The sequence below is a fragment of the Patella vulgata genome, chromosome 8, assembly GCF_932274485.2.
Source record: "Patella vulgata chromosome 8, xgPatVulg1.2, whole genome shotgun sequence".
In the NCBI taxonomy this organism is placed as follows: domain Eukaryota; kingdom Metazoa; phylum Mollusca; class Gastropoda; family Patellidae; genus Patella; species Patella vulgata.
In genome coordinates, this window is record NC_065886.2 from 25627618 (window position 1) to 25648981 (window position 21364).

At 35.9% G+C, this 21364-nt stretch overlaps 2 protein-coding genes across 2 annotated transcripts in view; one reads left to right on the forward strand and one right to left on the reverse strand.

Moving 5' to 3' along the window:
• Nucleotides 1-4348: 4348 nt before the first annotated feature.
• On the reverse strand, nt 4349-15023 carry LOC126830051 (40S ribosomal protein S25). Its single transcript, XM_050560269.2, has 4 exons — nt 14902-15023; nt 6634-6723; nt 5243-5426; nt 4349-4482 (listed from the first exon to the last, which is right to left on the reverse strand). Exons 1-4 carry the CDS (start codon nt 14902-14904, stop codon nt 4364-4366), a joined length of 396 nt encoding a protein of 131 aa, XP_050416226.1. The 5' UTR covers nt 14905-15023; the 3' UTR covers nt 4349-4363.
• A 122-nt stretch (nt 15024-15145) lies between these two features.
• LOC126830050 (etoposide-induced protein 2.4 homolog) overlaps nt 15146-21364 on the forward strand; it is a 36347-nt gene continuing 30128 nt past the window's right edge. The window contains exon 1 of the mRNA XM_050560267.2: nt 15146-15340. The gene's annotated coding sequence lies outside the window, so the exon portion shown is untranslated. The remainder of the gene's footprint in view (nt 15341-21364) is intronic.

Here is a 21364-nt window from a genome sequence, read left to right on the forward strand (position 1 = left end):
GGGGCGGCCATTTTGTTTGTCATTTTTGGGCCGATTTTCACGAAATTCGAACTTAGCCGTCCTTAGGGTGTAACGGTGATATAATAATACGTTTTTTTAAATCGGATAAAAATTATGACCTGTATAGGGTCCACAAGCTAAAAACACGATTTTGCGTACAACCAGGGGCCATAATTCAGGAAGTTACGGTCCGATATGCGCGAATATCGAACGGAACCAAGATCTTTGGGTTATAAACTTACATTTCAAGTTTCAACAAAATCGGAAAAACATTGTTACCTCTATAGTGTCCACAACCTTGATATACCATATTTTTACGCTATTTGAGAACGAACGGCGGCCATTTTGTCTGTCAATTTTGGGCCAATTTTCACGAAATTCGAACTCAGCAGTCCTTAGGGTATAACGGTGATATAATAACACGTTTTTTTTAAATCGGATAAAAATTATGACCTCTATAGGGTCCACAAGCTAAAAACGCGATTTTTCGTACAATCAGGGGCCATAATTCAGGAAGTTACGGTCCGATATGCGCGAATATCAGAAGGAACCGAGATCGTTGGATTATCAACTTAGATTTCAAGTTTCAACAAAATCGGATAAAAATTGTGACCTCTATAGTGTCCACAACATTGATATACCATATTTTTACGCTATTTGAGAACGAACGGCGGCCATTTTGTCTGTCAATTTCGAACCGATTTTCATGAAATTCGAACTCAGCCACCCTTAGGGTGTAACGGTGATATAATTGAACGGTTTTTTAAATCGGATAAAAATGATGACCTCTATAGGGTCCACAAGCTAAAAACACGATTTTTGGTACAATCAGGGGGCATAATTCAGGAAGTTATGGTCCGATATCCTCGAATGTCGAAAGGAACTGAGATCTTTGTGTTATAAACTTACATTTCAAGTTTCAACAAAATCGGATAAAAATTGTGACCTCTATAGGGTCCACAACCTTGATATACCATATTTTTACGCTATTTGAGAACGAAGGGTGGCCATTTTGTCTGTCATTTTTGGTCCGATTTTCACGAAATTCGAAATCAGTCAACCTTGGGGTGTAACGGTGATATAATAATACGTTTTTTTAAATCGGATAAAAATTATGACCTCTATAGGATCCACAAGCTAAAAACGCGATTTTTCGTACAATCAGGGGCCATAATTCAGGAAGTTACGGTTCGATATGCGCGAATATCGAAAGGTACCGAGATCTTTGGGTTATAAACTTACATTTCAAGTTTCAACAAAATCGGATAAAAATTGTGACCTATATAGGGTCCACAACCTTGAAATACCCAATTTTTACGCTATTTGAGAATGAGAACAAAGGGCATCTATTTTGGGCCGATTTTCACGAAATTTAAACTCAGTCGTCATTTAGGGTCCACAAGCTAAATTCAGGAAGTTACGGTCAGATATGCGCGAATATCGAAAGGAACCGAGATCTTTGGGTTATAAACTTACATTTTAAGTTTCAACAAAATCGGATAAAAATTGTGACCTCTATAGGGTCCACAACCTTGATATACCATTTTTTTTAACGCTATTTGAGAACGAACGGCGGCCATATTGTGTAACGGTGATATAATTATACGGTTTTTTAAATCGGATAAAAATTATGACCTCTATAGGGTCCACAAGCTAAAAACACGATTTTTCGTACAATCAGGGGCCATAATTCAGGAAGTTACGCTCCGATATGCGTGAAGATTGAAAGGAACCGAGATCTTTGGGTTATAAACTTACATTTCTAGTTTTAAAAAAATCGGATAAAAATTGTGACCTCCATAGGGTCCACAACCTTGATATACCATATTTTTACGCTATTTGAGAACGAACGGCGGCCATTTTGTCTGTCAATTTTGGGCCGATTTTCACGAAATTCGAACTCAACCTTCCTTAGGGTGTAACGTGGATGTAATAATACGGTTTTTTTAAATCGGATAAAAATAATGACCTCTATAGGGTCCACAAGCTAAAAACGTGTTTTTTCGTACTTGTAAACAGGGGCTATAATCCACGAAGTTTCGATCCGATACATTCCAATATCGAAAGCAGCCGAGATCTTTGGGTTATAAACTTATATTTCAAGTTTCAACAAAATCGGATAAAAATTGTGACCTCTATAGGGTCCACAAGCTAAAAACGTGATTTTTCGTACAAACAGGGGCCATAATCCACGAAGTTTCGATCCGATACATTCCAATATCGAAAGCAGCCGAGATCTTTTGGAGATAACCCTATATTTCAAGTTTCGTCAAAATCGGATAAAGATTGTGACCTGTAGAGGGTCCACAAACAATTGTGGACGGACGGACGGACAGGGGCGACGGCATAATACGTCCACATGAAAATGTGGGCGTATAAAAATTGTGACCTCTATAGGGTCCACAAGCCAAAAACGTGATTTTTCGTTACAAACAGGGGCCATAATCCATGAAGTTTCGATCGATACATGCCAATATCGAAAGCAACCGAGATCTTTTGGAGATACACCTATATTTCAAGTTTCGTTGAAATCGGATAAGAATTGTGACCCGTAGAGTGTCCACAGGGGCGACGGCATAATACGTCCACATGAAAATGTGGGCGTATAAAAACGTGACTTTTCGTACAATCAGGGGTTATAATCCATTAAGTTATAGTCCGATACATGCCAATATCGAAATGAACCGAGATCATTGGGAGATAGACCTATAATTTAAGTTTGGTCAAAATCGGATAACAATTGTGACCTGTAGAGTATCCACAAATTGTGGACGGACAGGGGCGACGGAATAATACGTCCACATGAAAATGTGGGCGTATAAAAACACACAAGGCCTAAAATAAGTTAAATTCTTGTAGCACGGATTCTGTGTCCGGTGGATTAAGCTCCGGTTTCCCATCCTTATTTCAATACTTAAGATCACAGATAATATCGAAAATTAGTGAAAATTATGTCAAAAATAAAGTGAAAGTAGCACGGATTCTGTGTCCGGTAGATTAAGCTCCGGTTTCCCATCCTCACAGATAATACCGAAAATTATGTCAAAAATAAAGTGAAAGTGAAATGACGGTCAAGGACGCAGCGGATCAGATACCAAACCTACGGAAAACCTGACTAGTGAGCGGATGCGGCTGGCGCTCACTCGACTCATCCGAGGTAGTCCATCGGGCGCCAACTGATGTGATCTGCCCACCAAAAGAGGAAACACTCATTAGGGGTCAGGAGGCATCGCTACCTTACACTTTTACAGAGCCTTACGTCATTTCTTATTTTCGAAGCACAGATTTTTCATTTCGAAGCACGTTCGTGCTCCAAGGCACGTTATTTTAGGCCCTGAAAACACAGCTATGAACGTACAAGTAGACACCAGGGAATATTCAATTTGGGTCACGTGTTCTTCACATTTTCTTAGTGTGCCCTTCAAGATTACGCGTCACACTGGTCTAATCCATCACATAATCCAGAATGCGGGTTATATAAAACGAAATTTTGAACTATAAAAAATGAAACGAAATAGGACCTGTGTTTTAATCAGATTGATATTTGTAGGGAAATGCGAATTTTAAACATGTCAGCTCCTTGAGTATAATACTACAATTACAGCGTGGGGCATTGGCGTCTGGCAACATTCACTATTTGACAAAGGTTCTGTGCAAGCTCGGGGCCCGGTTTCACGAAATTTTAACTAACGATAAAATCCAAATTTTAGTAGATACGTCAATTTTGATTGGCTAAACGCTAAAATCAATCTAATATTATCCAATCAAATTATTAAATTTGGATTTTATCTTAGTTAAAATTTCGTGAAACAGGCCCCTGTACTAATGATATTGTACGGATCATTTAGTAGGCTAGATCTGAACACAAATCTAGGAACTATCCAAACACCGATTTCCATGAGCGTAGTTTGCAGATTTTGATGGTTTCAAAAATACTTTTTAATACATAGCCTTACTGATTATTTTTCAACCTTTATATGAAGCTCCTAGTTTGATGGTATTTTATTAAAATTATCCATACAAACACCTCTTATATTTGGCGTCTTCGATCAATCCTTGTTTCCAACAATGTTTCCGTCTTCATTAGCCCAGTATAGGCACAGAACAGTAGGACGTTAAACCCCATTTCATTTCATTTCATATCCAACAACGTTTTTCGGCATGACCATGTATTTGCTCAAGGGTTAATCCGACAAAACTAATTTTTACCAGACCAGAGTGACAAATCAGTATAGTTTTATTACATCAACACACTGACTTCAATATGCATTAACCTCTGGTATCCACAATATCATGGGTGGTGGTGGGGGGGGGGTGCATTTATTGGGTTGATAAACAACATTTAAAATGATTTATTTTACATTTATTTGTTTTTCCCTTTAGTTGGAGGTTTGGCTGCAGGTTCTTCTTTCTTGTCTTTAACACCAGTAGCTCTAGTATAGATAATCTGTGTATGATGTTTACATACTAGTCGAATAAGTTCTTAAAAAAAAAAAAACCCTGATAAGAATTTGTTATAAATTGAGAATTAAGCACATAAGATAGGTTTTTCGTAAACACTGGGAGCATGACAATTACCAGCGGACAACTATCTGTAAAGACAATTGTCGATCAGATTGTTTTTTGTATTTGTTATGTTCTTTTTATTACCATAATAAATTAATATTCTGTATTATAATCATACTATTCATACAATATAACATTAATAATTAACATACATAAATTAAGATTTACTGACCCGGGTCAATATTATGAGCAAAACCATGTAAATAGTCAACACATTGCGACTGTTGAAATTACAGACTATGTTCAGTACACACTCTATACAGTTTCAATTCTGTGTTGAACTTGTTCCAGCACTTCTTATCAAATTGTGCTCAAATATGGCTTATTTATTTGAAAACCATTTATCAATGTATTCAGTTGAAATGCTCTCTTGGGAGATAGACGATAAATATCAAAGTAACCTTTCAATTAACAGTTATGTTTTGATAACGATTACAATTACATGCACAGATACATGACAAGGTTTATTGATCATTAAATAAACTAACAAATAAAATGGCGGCAATTGTCCTGTTGGAAATTGTTCTCGTGGGCATTGTCCTAGATCTGAAATATTATGCCAGAAGCATATTACTTTCTATAAATTCATTTGGGCTTTTATGTAAATGAATGCCATTGGTGGGTTGTTTTTTTAAGCCTGTTCAGTTACATAGAATTGATAAGATTTATTACTTACTTTTCTTGTGTAATTCTCTGAGGGCTACCTTTGCTAGTGAACCTCTAATCTTCAATCTTTCAGAAACAACTGAAGGAGTAATCAGTTTGTAGCTTGGAACCTCTTTGTAAAGTTTATCGTAAGTGCCTTTATCAAACAAGACCAAATTGTTCAACTTATCTCGAACTTTTCCTTTCGACCACTTCTGCAATTTGCAAACCAAATTATTTAAATAGATAAGCGTCTTGGGTTGAGGGCAAAATTTCAGAATTGGACATATAAAGTGAAGTTAAGAGGACTAGTAGGACTCACTAGAATGTGATGTGTATGAATACTATTGGGGGCCCCCGAGCAATAACAGGAGGATTTTGTTGTAGTCCTTGGCCTATTTTTATGAATTTGGAAGAGGATGTAGAAGGAACAAGCCAACAGTGAGGTTGATGTCCCCCACCGAAATCCCAAAATAAATAGATGACACATTAATTAATTGCACATTTATCTTTTTCAAAAGTATCAAGCAATGAAATACCATAGCTCTACTTAGTTTTAGAGGGAAATGTTAATCATTGAACTCAGTCAAGACATTCACCTAATGAACATCTACATCAAGTTTCACCATTCTACCTCAATTAAAAGCAGAGTTATGTTCCAAAGTCTTGACAAATCAAATTGCTTCTTAGTCTAAGCAGAAAATTCTCATCATCAACCTTAGCCAAGAGTTAATGATATAATGAATATATATTCGCAGTTTCATCGCTCTCACTTAATTATAACCAGTTAGGACCCCTAAGCATCAACCAATCAAATTGCTTATCTCTGCTTGCTGTAAGCAGACAATGCTCATCTTGAAGTCCATCAAGGCATTCACATAATAAACGCCTACATCCAGTTTGAACATTCTACCTCAATTAGAGAGTTAATGTGTTCCAAAGTCTCAACCAATCAAATTGCTTATTGCTCTCCTTACCCTCAGAAGAAAATGTTCATTATCGAACTTAGTCATGGTATTGGTGTGATGAAACTATACACCAAGTTCCATCACTCTCGATTAGAATTAAAGTTATCATGTCCTAAAGCATCAACCAATGAAATTCCTTATATCTGCTTACCTTAGTCTTCAAACTCCATTAAGGCATTGACCCAATAAAAACCTACACAAGTTTGAAAATTCTAGCTCAATTACAAGGAGAGTTATTGTGCTCCAAAAACTGTGACTTGACAAAAATGCTATGGATGATTATATAAATAATCTAATGACCCTGGATATACAGGAGACTACTTTAAAGCTTGTCCAATTAACTTCATAAAGGACAAATGTGTATACAAATAAGAGCCAATGACAACATTATTTGAATTATACTGGTACATGTATTTTGCTCCCTGTCAATACAAACTAAGAAAAGGCATATTACCTTCTTCTTGGCCTTTCCTCCTCCCTCCTTCTTGGCTTTGGGGGCAGATGATTTCTTGGCCCCAGCCTTGGGGTCTTGTTTTTTAGCTCCCTGAAAATAAAAATAAGAATTTCACTACTAAGTGTTGCAACTGTGTTCCCTGACCATGTGATTGATTATTCAGTATTATTTCTATAGTAGGGGTTTCAGGTCAAAGTTTTAAATGACAGAAAAATATCTTTTAAAAATATTGTGAAAATATACATAAATGCTACCCTCAAAAATTTATTTCATCAAAATATTCTAATTAGATCCAAAGTTATGGAATTTATTTCATCAAAATATTCTAATTAGATCCAAAGTTATGGAATTTTAAAATCTGAGATCGACGTCAATAATGTAATCAAAATACTCTTTACAGTCAATGCTTGCCAGGGCACCAAACCAAGTGCTTTTCAGTCATATCTGAATAATGTCATAGGCAGTATTTTTCCCCTTCAGAATCGCTAGTAACAATTTTAAAGCTGAAATCTGCGCGTTCTAGTCAGCTAAGATTTATAAAAATCATAATTTGAATGATAATGTCAAATATTTATAATCTGAATGATACCATAAAAGATAGGTTGCCGGGCAACGAAACATACGCCCACAGCAGCTAAATCGTCCGACAAGGGTTGTCGCATATTTATTCCTTTGTAGGTCATTGGGGGCCTTTACAGATCTGATTATAAATTTTGTCGTTTGAGGGTTTACATGGTTCTACAAACTGAAACAAGGGTCTCAACTAGGGAAGTAATCTACAGAAATTGTTGAAATTTGACAGGCTTTTTCGTTTTACTAATTTAAATAATGCATATAAATTTCATACAGTTCACATGATCACTTTTGTCATTCAAAAGTTCACAATCGCCATAACTCTAGAAATTATTGACAGAAATTGCTGAAATTCAATAGACCTCTGTTTCACAAATTTAAATGATGCATATAAATTTCATACATATCGGATGATAACTCATCAATCTAGCCAAAGTGAAACTAGGGCCATAACTTATAGAAGTAATTATTTTAAATTGCTGAAATTCAATAGGCTTCGTGGTTTCACTAATTTAAATAATGCATATAAATTTCACAAAGATCCGATGATAACTTTAGGCGTTGGAGCGTTCACAAGGTTAAATAAAGTGATAAGAGCCATAATTCTAGACGTAATAAACGGAAATTGCTGAAATTCAATAAGATTGTTCTTTTTACTAACTTAAATGGCACATATAAATTTCATACAGATCGGCAGTTAACTTTAGAGGTTACAGCGTTCACAAAGTGCAACAAGGGCCATAACTCTAGAAGTAATAAACGAAAATTGCTGAAATTCAATAGGATTCTTCTCTTCGACTAATTTAAATGACACATGTAAATTTCATACAGATCAGCAGAGCATTCCCATGGTGCAACAAAGTGAAACAAGGGCCATAACTCTAGAAGTAATTGATGGAAATTGCTGAACTTCAATAGGTTTCTTCGTTTCACTAATTTAAATCATGCATATATCAATTTCACAAATTGGGCAAATATCGAAAGGAACCAAGATCTGTATGTTATAAACATACATTTCAAGTTTAAACCAAATCGGATTAAAATTGTGACCTCTACAGTGTTCACAAGCTAAATACATGATTTTTCATACAATCAGGGGCCATAATCCATGAAGTTACAGTCCAATACATCCCAATATCGAAAGGAATCGATATCTTAGGGTGATATTGATAAACTTATATTTCAAGTTTCATTGAAATCGGATAAAAATTGTGACCTGTAGAGTGTTCACAAACAATTGTGGATGGACGGACAGGGGCGACGACAATAAACGTCCACATGAAAATATGGGAGTACAAAAAATCGAATAAAAATTGTGACCTCTAGAGGGTTACCACCTTTGTATTATATACTTATACACAATTTGCATACAAAGAGCGGCCATTTTGTCAAGCAGTTTCATTTCGATTGTGAAATTGTGTAAACCAGCATCTAGTTTAATCTTTTTGTTAAGCTGTAGTGATAAAAACATTGTACCTAAGGGTTTTCGTCTTAAATCACCGATTAGTTCCTCCAAAGCCAATCAAATACCTAAATGTGCAAGCCAACGATTAGTAAAAGAACGAATATCTCATCATAGGAAAGTAAAACATTCACTGAAAATTACTGAAACTGGATGTTAAATAAACTATTAGAGACTTTAACACCCTCGGATTATACAAACTTTATCAAGTTAAATCAGAAGGCGATAGATAAACTTAAGTTAGAAACTAAACAGAGACAAAGAAAGAAGTTTAACCATCTTCAAGTCAAATCAGAAGGCGATAGATAAACTTAAGTTAGAAACTAAACAGAGACAAAGAAAGAAGTTTAACCATCTTCAAGTTGAGGAGAGCAAAACAGGTAAAACCAAAGCTTCAGATAAAAGCAAGAAAGAATACTTAAAGAAAACAGTTATCAACCTCTCCTCCCACACGCTTACAGATGACCAGATAAACCTATTGAAAGGACTTAAATTTATACCATCCAACAACAAACCACCAACTGAAACGTTCATTACCAATATAGAGAAAGGCCTTCAGCAACTAGCCCTGAATGGTAAAATAGATTATATTAGACACCAAATCAAGAAGATTCTAGAGAAACCAGCAGTAACCAAAGCTAAAGAGGAAACCAGTGCCATCAAAGAACTAAAGGAAAATAAAGAGATATCAATAGTTGCAGCTGATAAAGGTAAAGTTACTGTACTAATAGATACTTGTCACCTGAATGAACTAGTAAACAACAACTTATCAGACAGTTCAACCTACAAACAACTAAAAAAGGACCCTACAGCTAAACTTGATAGACAACTTAAATCCACATTAAAAACCCTCCGCGACAATAATGAAATAGATAAACAACTTTATGAGAAACTAAACATATCCCATCTGACGCCACCTTATGCTCGAGTACAGGTTAAAATTCACAAAGACCAAATCAAAATTAGACTGTTAACATGTTCTCGTGGATCAGTGTACTACAACACGGCACAGTATATTTCTAAACTATTATCACCCATTGCAACTAGTGCTAATTCCTATATTAAAGCGGAAATTGCAAATTACTAAGAAAGTCAAAACGTAATTATTTCTGTCTTTTGCTCAATAGGTTGTCAACTCACACTTATACGATCATAGGTGTCGTTCTCACACTTAAGATTCATTTACACAGGAAATAATAACACAATTACCTCCCTTGTTTCCTATTCTCCACCATGGAGTAGCGATATTCAAATGTTTGCAAATGAAGAGGAAAATGATATTTTTGCCAATTTCTCAGCTGGCAATAATGAATTATAGGATAAATAGGATTATTCTTTAACAAGGTAGGACTGTTTATGGATACCATCTATTTTCAGGCTTTATTTTAATAAATTTTAAAAATATAACATAAAAATTTGCAATTTCCGCTTTAAAGATTCAGCAGAATTCTGCCATAGACATAAACAAAATAATGTGAATGGCCAGTTAGTTATGTTTTTGATTTGTTTACGAATATACCTCGGGATGAAGCAGTAGAAGTGTTAAGGCAAAAAATTGAATCCATTTACCAAGAACTAACCACAAACCTCAAAATCGACAGTATCATTCAACTAATAGACAGGGCTTGCCACAAGACGCGAGCAACTGCTCTCGCTGGCGTAAATCTACATTTACGCGAGCAGTTCATTGCTCGCGCAAAATTTTAAGAAAACCCTGTAAAAATAATCAAAATATTGACAAGTTTATTGCCGAAACTAACCCAACAATGTCAATAACGTCATAAATTCGTCTGTCAAACTGAGATTCACCCAGCTGCAAGCGGCATTTCCTCCTGAAATTTGATTGACTAATAAAGTTACTCGCAACTTGTGTTACTAAAAATACACTTTAGACCTGAACGTCATGACTGGTTTTCCTACGAACACCAGTAACAAACACGTGATAATCGAGTCTAAAAGTAAAGAATGTTTACATCCGGCATTTGGCATTCACGCTAAATGAACACGTTTCAAACTAATATTTATCGGTATTTCCTATTTTATCAAAACTTCGGTTTTTATTCCATTGTGCAGTCGTATAATTTTCAATCTAAGCGTAATAATGGCCAAAGGCAACCTGATTGCCCTATCCACATTTATTTCGTGGGGTGAAGAAATCCATACGGAAATTGGTTTTAATAAAGAAGAGTACGTATGACTGTCAAAAACAGAAAGCGATGGTCACACATGTTTACTGCAAACTTTGTGCCAGGAATAGCAATTTTCTTATGATTTTAAATTGAAACAATGTTACAAAATGTGTGCTCACGCAAAATGTTTTTATTGCTCGCCCAAACCTAAATTTGCGTGAGCAGTCAACTGCTCGCCATCAATTTATTCGTGGCCAGCCCTGAATAGAGCAATGCATCAATTCTTCATATTTTTCTTGGCAATCCGGTCTTTATGAACAGGTGCATGGATTACCCATGGGATCCCCCATAAGTCCTCTCATAACAGAAGTGTATATGGCCCATTTTGAAGAATCTGTCCTAAAGTCTACACCTATCCCACCTAGAACATGGATTATGATGTATTTGCCATTTTGGAACCAGGTCAGAATCCACATCACCTTCTCGAACACCTCAATATCGTCCACCCTCGATTGAAATTTACTGTAGAATTAGTTAAAAACAACCAATTACCTTTCCTAGATGTATTAGTAATCAACTCTGCAGATAGCCTAAAAACCACTGTTTACCGCAAGCCAACCCACACGGACCAATATATACATAATAGTTCTAACCATCCAACCAAAGTCAAAACAGGAATCATAAGTACATTAACCAGACGCGCAAAATTAGTATGTCATGATGATCTACTCGACGCTGAACTACAGCATATCAACCACGTCCTTACAGAATACAACAACTACCCTGTCAACACAGTTAAAACAACCATGAAGAAAACTCTGACGCATACTTGCAAACCACCCGATGCCATTACAAAAAGTCGTCCGATATTCATCACCATCCCATATTATTACTTCTCTCATCTTGTTTATTCTTAATTAATGATTAATCTGTAACATGGTTTCCAATTGTTAACTATATATTGCACCACATTTTTGTTATATATCATTATTTGTTTGATAACGATATCTGTATGTGCATCGAAACGTAGCATGTTAATAAATTCAGAAGTGTTTTTAATTTGTGAAATCTACCTCTATATGTCTTATAAGGATTATACCTAAATGCATTTTAGACCATTGGTACGGAACTGACTTACTGTTTGAACCGTGGTAAATTATAAACGGATTTCTTCGATTGTGAACAAATTACTGAATAAATGTTGTTAAAAACTTGCCTATGTGTTTGAAATCGCTTCCCGATGAATAAAATCCATGGCACAATTAAATTTCCCAACGAAAAAAATAGTTCTCTTGAAAAGTCAATGTTTTTGCTTGTATTTTCGACAGTCTCCATCACAACATTGCACTTGTCACGTGGTGAGTTAATCCATCGTATAATATTTTGAAGGGGGGTAAAGATTGACAAATTTTAACAATCATGTGTGCTGCTATCAAAACAGCACACAACCTTTTCGATCATTTGAGTTGAGGCAACAAGATTAGGAACTAAAGACAATATCAATTCGGAAACAATTGATTGTCCGTCTACTAAATTTTATTCACAATGAATATATCACTGATTACACGTATATATAATCATCGACCCATAATTGTAAATACCCTGTATATTATATATATTTCCATAAACTATATTAAATCCCTGCATGCCAATTATTAAAGGCAACTTTGTGGCTAACATTTACAAATAAACACACATAATTTTAATTGATCATATTTCATAACAGGGTTTAATCCCAATGCTCTGTGGTTATTAGTCCTTTACAAATTTGATGATTACCCGGTAACACCCCCCCCCCCACAAAAAAAACCCCAAAAAAGGTCACCGCTTGTTAATAATTTCCATATTTAATTCATGTCAATAATATTCCTGATTAAATTACTCTTTTTTCTTTATTCGACAAATACTGAAATCGAAACATTCTTGAAAAGAACAGTTCGGGGTGTCTAACTATCGTTTGCCGTCTTTATAAAAATGTATTTAAAACAAACAAAAAATCACTCGTCAAAAAGGGATCGCAGATTGCGTGTATTATTGTGTGTTAATTATGCAGACCATGGGAAAAACTTGTGAAAGTTTCGCGCCAAATTTAACCGTTTTCACTGCATCTGTGTAGCACACAATAACTCATATGGCATGGCACCTTTTACGGTAATAGAATTTAAAGCGTTGATTAGCTGAGGCATGATCGCGATCTACAAAATGCCATCAGGAAATAGTAAAGATATTTCAGGATGAGATTCAAGACCCGTAAATCGAATGTCGTTCTTTTTTTTTTTTACTGCACCTGTGTTCAAAAGAAATAATCCCACCCAACTCTCTAACCAAATAATTAATACAAGACGAAAACAAAATAACGGACTACGGGCGTATTTATGGTTGTAAACACCCAAACTAATAGGTCCGAGAGCAATAGTGTATTCATACACAAATTTGAATTGGCGGAAGAGAGCCAAATACCGTTACGATATAAACAAGTCTTGCTGCGACCCCCTTGTACGAAATGATCTATTCCGATAAGTGACGTAATTAGCTTCCATGTTTGTATTTCTCGATGTCCAAGTGTGTGATGAGTTCAATTTTACAACAGAGAACTTTTTTATTCGTTGGGATATTTAGTTGTGCAATGGATTTTATTTATGGTTGTAAACACCCAAACTCATAGGTCCGAGAGCAATAGTGTATTCATACACAAATTTGAATTGGCGGAAGAGAGCCAAATACCGTTACGATATAAACAAGTCTTGCTGCGACCCCCTTGTACGAAATGATCTATCCCGATAAGTGACGTAATTAGCTTCCATGTTTGTATTTCTCGATGTCCAAGTGTGTGATGAGTTCAATTTTACAAGAGAGAACTTTTTTTTTTTATTCGCTGGGATATTTACTATTTAGTTGTGCAATGGATTTTATTCAACGGGAGTTGATTTCAAACACACAGGTAAGTTTATAATAACCAAAGTTAAGTAGTTTGTTCATAATCAAAGAAATCCTTTATAAAATAGAAAGGTTCATACAGTAGTCAAATTCTGAAACTATACTGCCGATCTGACTTAGGCGAAAGAAAAAAGCTGGAATTAGATCAAATGGACCGAACATTTTGATCCGAGTTGAGCAAACAATTCTCAATAGTTTCTGTTCTCCAAAATACCTTAAAACTACTAATTTCAAGCGATTTAATTTATTGATACACATTGAGCCTTTGAGTATATTAAATGCCAAGGTCACAAATCAAATGCCAAGTTCAAGGCCAACCCACAAATAGATTTGGAAACGAATAATACGCAATAAACCCATTTACTTGACCTCTCTACGACTGTCTGACCATGTGCCAACATTGCTACAACGCATAAAAACTCTCCCCCGTTGATATTGTAACCGTTGGATCAACAGTTTTCAGCTTCGAAGCGTATTTTCTTACACCCTGCCCTTGGTGCCCGCACCGGAAATGTGCACTGCACGGGTGCAAACAATTTTAACTAAAATCTATTAAAATTGCATTTTAAGTTACAATCCATCTTCGTGAAACACATAAAATTTATTTTGATTTTAGTTAAAATCTATCTTAGTGACTTTACCTTAAGTTATTGTGAAACAGGGCCCAGACAAATAAAATGAAATTTTGAACTATAAAAAACGAAACGAAATAAGTTCTCTGTTTTAATCCGCTTGTACTACTTTTGACTTGGTGTAGTCGTCTATATTGTGAATAATTGTAACACTTACAATGCATAGCCTTGTGAAGGGAAAAGCAAGTTTTAAAATTCTCCAGCACCCCAAACCGTTTCTATCATTTTTTTTATTTCTTTTTTCACATATGTTATATGAAGTTAATTCTTTTTAATAATGAGCAGATGTCTGTATAAAAAACGCATGGTCTTGAACATGAGAACGGCGGCCATGTTGTAATTCAGGAAAGCTTCAGTATCAGACCACGTGGGAAATTTTAGTCTTTTTCAAAGTAAATAAGATTATGCAATCATTTAAAGTAGTGTTTGTAAAATAGCCAAATTGGTGTTTTAATGAAAAATCATTTATCATCTAGATTATATATCAAGAAATGAAATAATTAGTTGCAAATTACAACAGTAACAATAAACGCACCATACTCGGCTATGGAAAATGAAAAAGAGGCTTGGTACCGGAACATCCCCTACATCTTCGCAAAAATATTGTTGAGAAACATTAAGAAATTTTTATTCATAGAATTAATCCCAATTGTAGTATGAATCCAAAAAATGTTAAAGAAATGTTTTGAGTTGAAAATATTTTTCTAAATTAAAAAAAATTACATGAACAGTAATACATTGTTATTGTAATAAGCGACATGCGCAAAAGCGATGCGTGCTTAGTTTAAGATAGCTGAAAGTAAACAATTTTGGCTATCCAAAGTAAAGGAAACCGTCGAATTTATTTACAGTCATAATTGTTTTATGAAAGAAATTCACAACTGTTAATATGAGATGTCAACACTCAAATTGATTCCTGAAATTGTTACTGTGCATGTAAAGACGAGAATGTGTGATCTTTAAAAGAGCAAGAGGTTAATTTCACTTTCATTTGGATGTCAGCTGTTTCGTAACCTGGCTGTTTCGTACTTTTTGTTCATTCGGACTTCACATGAGTCATGTCGTACTTCACATGAGTCATGTCGTACTTCACTTCGTATCTCTTCGTACTTCACATAAGCTATTTCGTACTTCACTTCGTACCTCAAATGGATTCGTACCTTTTCCTATGTTGTTGAAATCAGTTAAAAGAAGGAAGTGGATAAACGACCGGATTCAATTGCTGACGAAAATTTACTACGAAACCGGATATCGTCTCTGATTGGCCTATTTTATCACGTGGTTATGAGCGGTCTTTTCGAATATGGCGGCCTCTACAGGCATCCTTGTTGGTGCTGAATTTACGACTCTAAATACACTTTTAGAGGCGATTAAACAATTTGAATTTAAGAATTAAGTGACATATTGGCGAAGAGATACGCGGACATTAGAAAATGCGAGGGTTAGGGTTAGAATCGAACCTATCGCGATAGAATAACCATGTGATGAAATTGGCCAATCAGAGACTATATCCAATTTCGTAGTAAATTTTTGTAAGGAACCGAATCCGGTCGTTTATCCACTTCCTTGAAAGAAATTGAAATAAAGGTGAAACGATTTCATCAAATCAAACGCCTATGCTAAATTTATAAAAGTGGCTGCCGAGATTAGTTTTTTATACGGCCACATTTTCATGTGGACGTATATTGTCGTCGCCCCTGTTCGTCCGTCCGGACGTCCGTCAGTCCACAATTGTTTGTGAACAGTCTACAGGTCACAATTTTTATCCGATTTCAATGAAACTTGAAATAAGGGTTAACACCCTAAGATCTCGGATCCTTTCGATATTGGCATGTATTGGACTGTAACTTCATGGATTATGGCCCCTGATTGTACGAAAAATCACGTTTTTAGCTTGTGAACACTGTAGAGGTCACAATTTCTATCTGATTTAGTTTTAACTTGAAATGTATGCTTATAACCCAAAGATCTAGGTTCCTTTCGATATTCGCGCATATCGGAACGTAACTGCCTGAATTATGGCCCCTGATTGTACGAAAAATTGCGTTTTTAGCTTGTGGACCCTATAGAGGTCATAATTTTTATCTGATTTAAAAAAACATATTATTATATCACCGTTACACCCTAAGGACAGCCGAGTTCGAATTTCGTGAAAATCGGCCCAAAACTGACAGACAAAATGGCCGCCCTTCGTTCTCAAATAGCGTAAAAATATGGTATGTCAAGGTTGTGGACCCTATAGAGGTCACAATTTTTATCCGATTTTGTTGAAACTTGAAATGTAAGTTTATAACACAAAGATCTCGGTTCCTTTTGATATTTGCGCATATCGAATTGTAATTTCCTGAATTATGGCCCTTGATTGTAGGAAAAATCATTTTCTTTTTAGCCTGTTCTCTATCTATCTCTCGAAAATGTGGGCGTATCCTGCCTGGCAGCCGCTGGTTTTCCTAAATGTGTTTGAAAGAAATTGAAATAAAGGTGAAACATAATTAAACGATTTGATCAAATCCAACGGCTGCGCTAAATTTATAAAAATGGCAGCTGAACGAGCATTAGCTACGATCGATGATGTCTATACTAAAGATTTAATAACAAAAAGCGAATTTTATGCATTGATAATTACATGAATATGAAACATTTAAATCGTATACCACAGCCTGTTAAAATATTAAAAAGAACAATTTTTTTTATAAAAATTTAAATAGCTGCCGAATGAGAATTAGCTACATGATATAATAACAAAAAGCGAATTGTATGCATTGAAAAAAAAAGAAATTTCCATATTGATATTACACAGCCTGCCCAATAGTAGTAATTCACACACCAAGGATATATTTAAACTAAAATTGCTTCAGCATTTTACAAAATTTACATCGGTTACGATCGAAAGCCATATTCATGCAGTTGGGTTTCAATAACAGAATTAGCCCGTGATATAACCGTATATACGGTCCATGATATAACAGATCAAAGAAACACGTAGGCCCATCTTCACACGTAGGCACCTTTTGGAAATGAAATGAAATGAAATGGAGTTTTAACGTCCTACTGTTCTGCTCCTAACCTTGGCTAATGAAGACGGGCATATGCCATACAGTGTGCTATGAGGGAAATTTTGCCCGGACAGCGGCACTACGGCCTACTCTTATATCGAATTCCAACTGCCAAGGGATCTTTTACGTGCACGCCAATGTGTACACGGGACCTCGGTTTTTCGTCCCATCTGAACGACTAGACAGCTTTCCTTGTCAGCCCCTCCGTCCTGCATCACTGACAAGGGAGAATCACGCCGGAAAATCTGGATGAACTTTCTCGGCCAATGCAGGGATCGAACACCCGACCTCCAGGCTAGCGAGCTAGCGTCTTACCCACTTAGCCACATGATCCCCAGGCACCTTTTGGAGACTTGCTGTGTTCTTTTTTTTAGGCTCAAATAACCTTACCATATCAGAAAGTATGCAGGTCCACCTTACATTGAGTTAAATTGATTTAAGGTTTATTAGGTAATGAATAATACATTACATGTCGCATTTTTGAATTCTTAGTATATTCAATCGTTTTTAACCACTCTAACAACCACCAATCAATTATCGTCAATAATCACAAATCACAAGGTACAAATCAATTTGAGGTACAAATCACGTGTGTATTCTAATTCTCGTTCGGCAGCCATTTTATAAATTCAGGAAAAGGAACTAATCAATTTGAGGTACAAAATTCGTGCATATTTTAATTCTGGTTCGGCATATTCAATTTCTTTCAACTGATTTCAACAACATAGGAAAAGGAACGAATCAATTTGAGGTACGAAGTGAGGTACGAATGAATGAACTAAGTACGAAACAGCCATGTTACGAAACAGCCTGCACCCTTTCATTTCAATGAAGGATTTACGGTTATACAAACAGGGAATCATTAGACTAAAAATGTAATTTATTATTTTATATGCCCAGATTTAATATGACTAGTATCAATATACATGTAAGAGTATTTAGAGTACCCAAATGGTATTGTGTTCAAATTCAGACTTTGGTGTAATAAAGACTGGTCTCTGATCGGAGGATGTCCACTGACCATTCCTAACTGGGGTCCCTATATAGCTGCAATTTGCAAATTCTGCTCTTCCCCACCACTGTTCAGAGACCGTTCCTAAAGGAACTAGGATTGTTCATTGACACTAAGGAAGAAATGAAATAAAATGAAATAAAAAGAAATGGGGTTTAATGTCTTACTGTTCTGCTCTGACTGGGCTAATGAGGATGGGTATACACAATGCATTGTGCTATGAGGGAAATTTTGCCCAGACAGCGGCGCTACGGCCAACTCTTATGTCGAATTCCAACTGCCAATGGATCATTTACATGCACACCAATGCAGGGATCGAACACAGGACCTCCAGGTTAGCAAGCCAATGTCTTACTCACTTAGCCACTGTAGCTCCATCCTAAGGAACTTCAGCTCAGAACGTAGGTCTCCCCATCTCTGCCTGTACGTTTAGGAATGTTTTTAATGGCTTTTACTCTGAACTTCTTTACTTCTTTGCTTACACCGCTAGAGCTAGTATTTGTGCGATACAACACGCTGGTAAAAACAGGAACCCTTCTACCAAATAGATTGCAATAGATAACATACAAACTTAAGAATGTTGATTCTTTACAAGACGAAACGAAATTTAGGTAATCATTCCATGGCAATAGACAACGTACAAATTTAAGAACATTGGCGATTCAAAATTCTTTATATGTTTGTATTGTAATAAAATTAACTACTAATGTCTATTAAACATACATTATGCAAGAGCTATATCTGCCTATTACAGGTCTTTCTTTAGGCCTGAAATGTTATCTAAATTATTAATTAGACATTAATTAACTTATCCAGACCATAATCAACTCTCGATGTCATCGCAAGCCTGCAATGTTCATTGAATTAGGTTCCGATTTGCTGTTCGACTTCCATTCATGATTTAATCATGAAATGGATAATCGAGACTATGTTTTTTATCGTACCGACTTTAGAAATGATGATCGAAGCTATTCCGAAAATTCAATTGCTAAAATCTTGGTTCATAGTGGATCAACTTGACTGAAATTTTCAGCAAATTCCCTTTAAATTATCTAGTTTTTAACTATTATAGTGAGAACTGCCAGCTCTTTATCTAATCTCCCATAATGTATATTTAATGTAATTTCTAAATTAGAACAATATGTAATGTGCCCAAATATGGGCACTCCTACATTGGCAACCATCTTTATGACACCATTTGGTATCACCACTCTGTGTCAAATTAGTAAGTTAGTGCCAGATTGGAAACATTATGTTGATGTAAACGACTCAAGCTTTTAACTTGTGGTTCACCTAAAAGTGACAATTTTTATCCAATTTAAAAAAACATTTTAGTGTATCACTGTTACACCCTAATGATGGTTGAGTTCAAATTTTGTGAAAATCAGACCAAAACTGTCAGACAAAATGGCTGCCCCTTGTTAGCAAATAGTGTGAACTACTGTGAACATCTGGTATATATCAAGGTTGTGGACCTCCGGGGGGGTGGGGGGGGGGTGCGGGGTGGATGGCCAAATGGTTAGCACGTGCGCGCTGAATTATAAGGCCTGTCATTGAGTCAACTAGCGTGGTTTCGAATCCCCGGTTGTACGTGACAAGGAGTAGGGTCGCCTGTCCAACCTCATGGGTTTTCTCCAGGTCCTCCAGTTTCCTCCCACTGCTAAAGACCCCTACGCGTAAGCCAATTATTGAAATAAAATTAAACCATATGTTAGTCCCGCAAATGACCTAGTTTGTGTCGAATGGACGTTAAACCCTCCTCTCTCTCTCTCTCTCTTTCCCTATCTTGTGGACCTCCTAGAGGTCACAATTTTGATCCAATTTTGATGAAACTTGAAATGCATGTTTATAACCCAAAGATTTTGGTTCCTTTTGATATTCACGCATATCGGATCGTAACTTCCTGAATTATGACTCCTGATTGTACAAAAATCGTGTTTTTAGCTTGTGGTCCCTGTAGAGGTCACAATTTCTATCCAATTTAAAAAAAAACCATGTGAATATTACCATTACACACTAAGATCTTGGTTCCTTTTGATAATTGTGCATATCGGAATGTAACTTCCTGGATTATGGCTCATGATTGTTTGAAAAACCGCATTTTTAGCTTGCACAATTTTTTTTTTCAGATTTTAAAAACTGTTTAAATATATCACCATTCCACCATAATGAAGGTTGAATTCGAATTTCGGGAAAATCGTAATGAAACTGCCTGACAAATTGTGTGAATGTATGCAATATTTGCGCATTTGAGTCCAAAACTTTCTGGATTATGGCTCCTGATTGTACAAAAAATCGTTTTTGATTTTAGCTTGTTCTCTATTCATCTCTTGCAAAATGTGGGCGTATCCTGCCTGGCAGCCGCTGGTTATCCAATTTTGATGAAACATAAAACATATCTTTATATTCCAAAAATCTCAGTCCCTTTTGATATTTGCGCATTTCAGACCATAACTTTGTGGATTATGGCTGTTGATGGTACAAAAAATCGTTTTTGTTTTTAGCTTGTTCTCTATCCATCTCGTGCGAAATTTGGGCGTATCCTACATTTTGTACGACTTGTCATAAAGATGAGTTCGAATTTTGTGAAAATTGGCCCAAAATTGACAGACAAAATGGCCGCTCTGCGTTCTCAAATAGCGTAAAAATATGGTATATCAAGGTTGTAGACCCTATAGAGGTCACAATTTTTATCTGATTTTGTTGAAACTTGAAATGTAAGTTTATAACACAAAGATCTCGGTTCCTTTCGATATTTGCGCATATCGAATTGTAATTTCCTGAATTATGGCCCTTGATTGTAGGAAAAATCACTTTCTTTTTAGCTTGTTCTCTATCTATCTCTCGAAAATGTAGGCGTATCCTGCCTGGCAGCCGCTGGTATCCGATTTTGACAAAACTTGAAATATAGCACAGATCTCGGTTTCTTT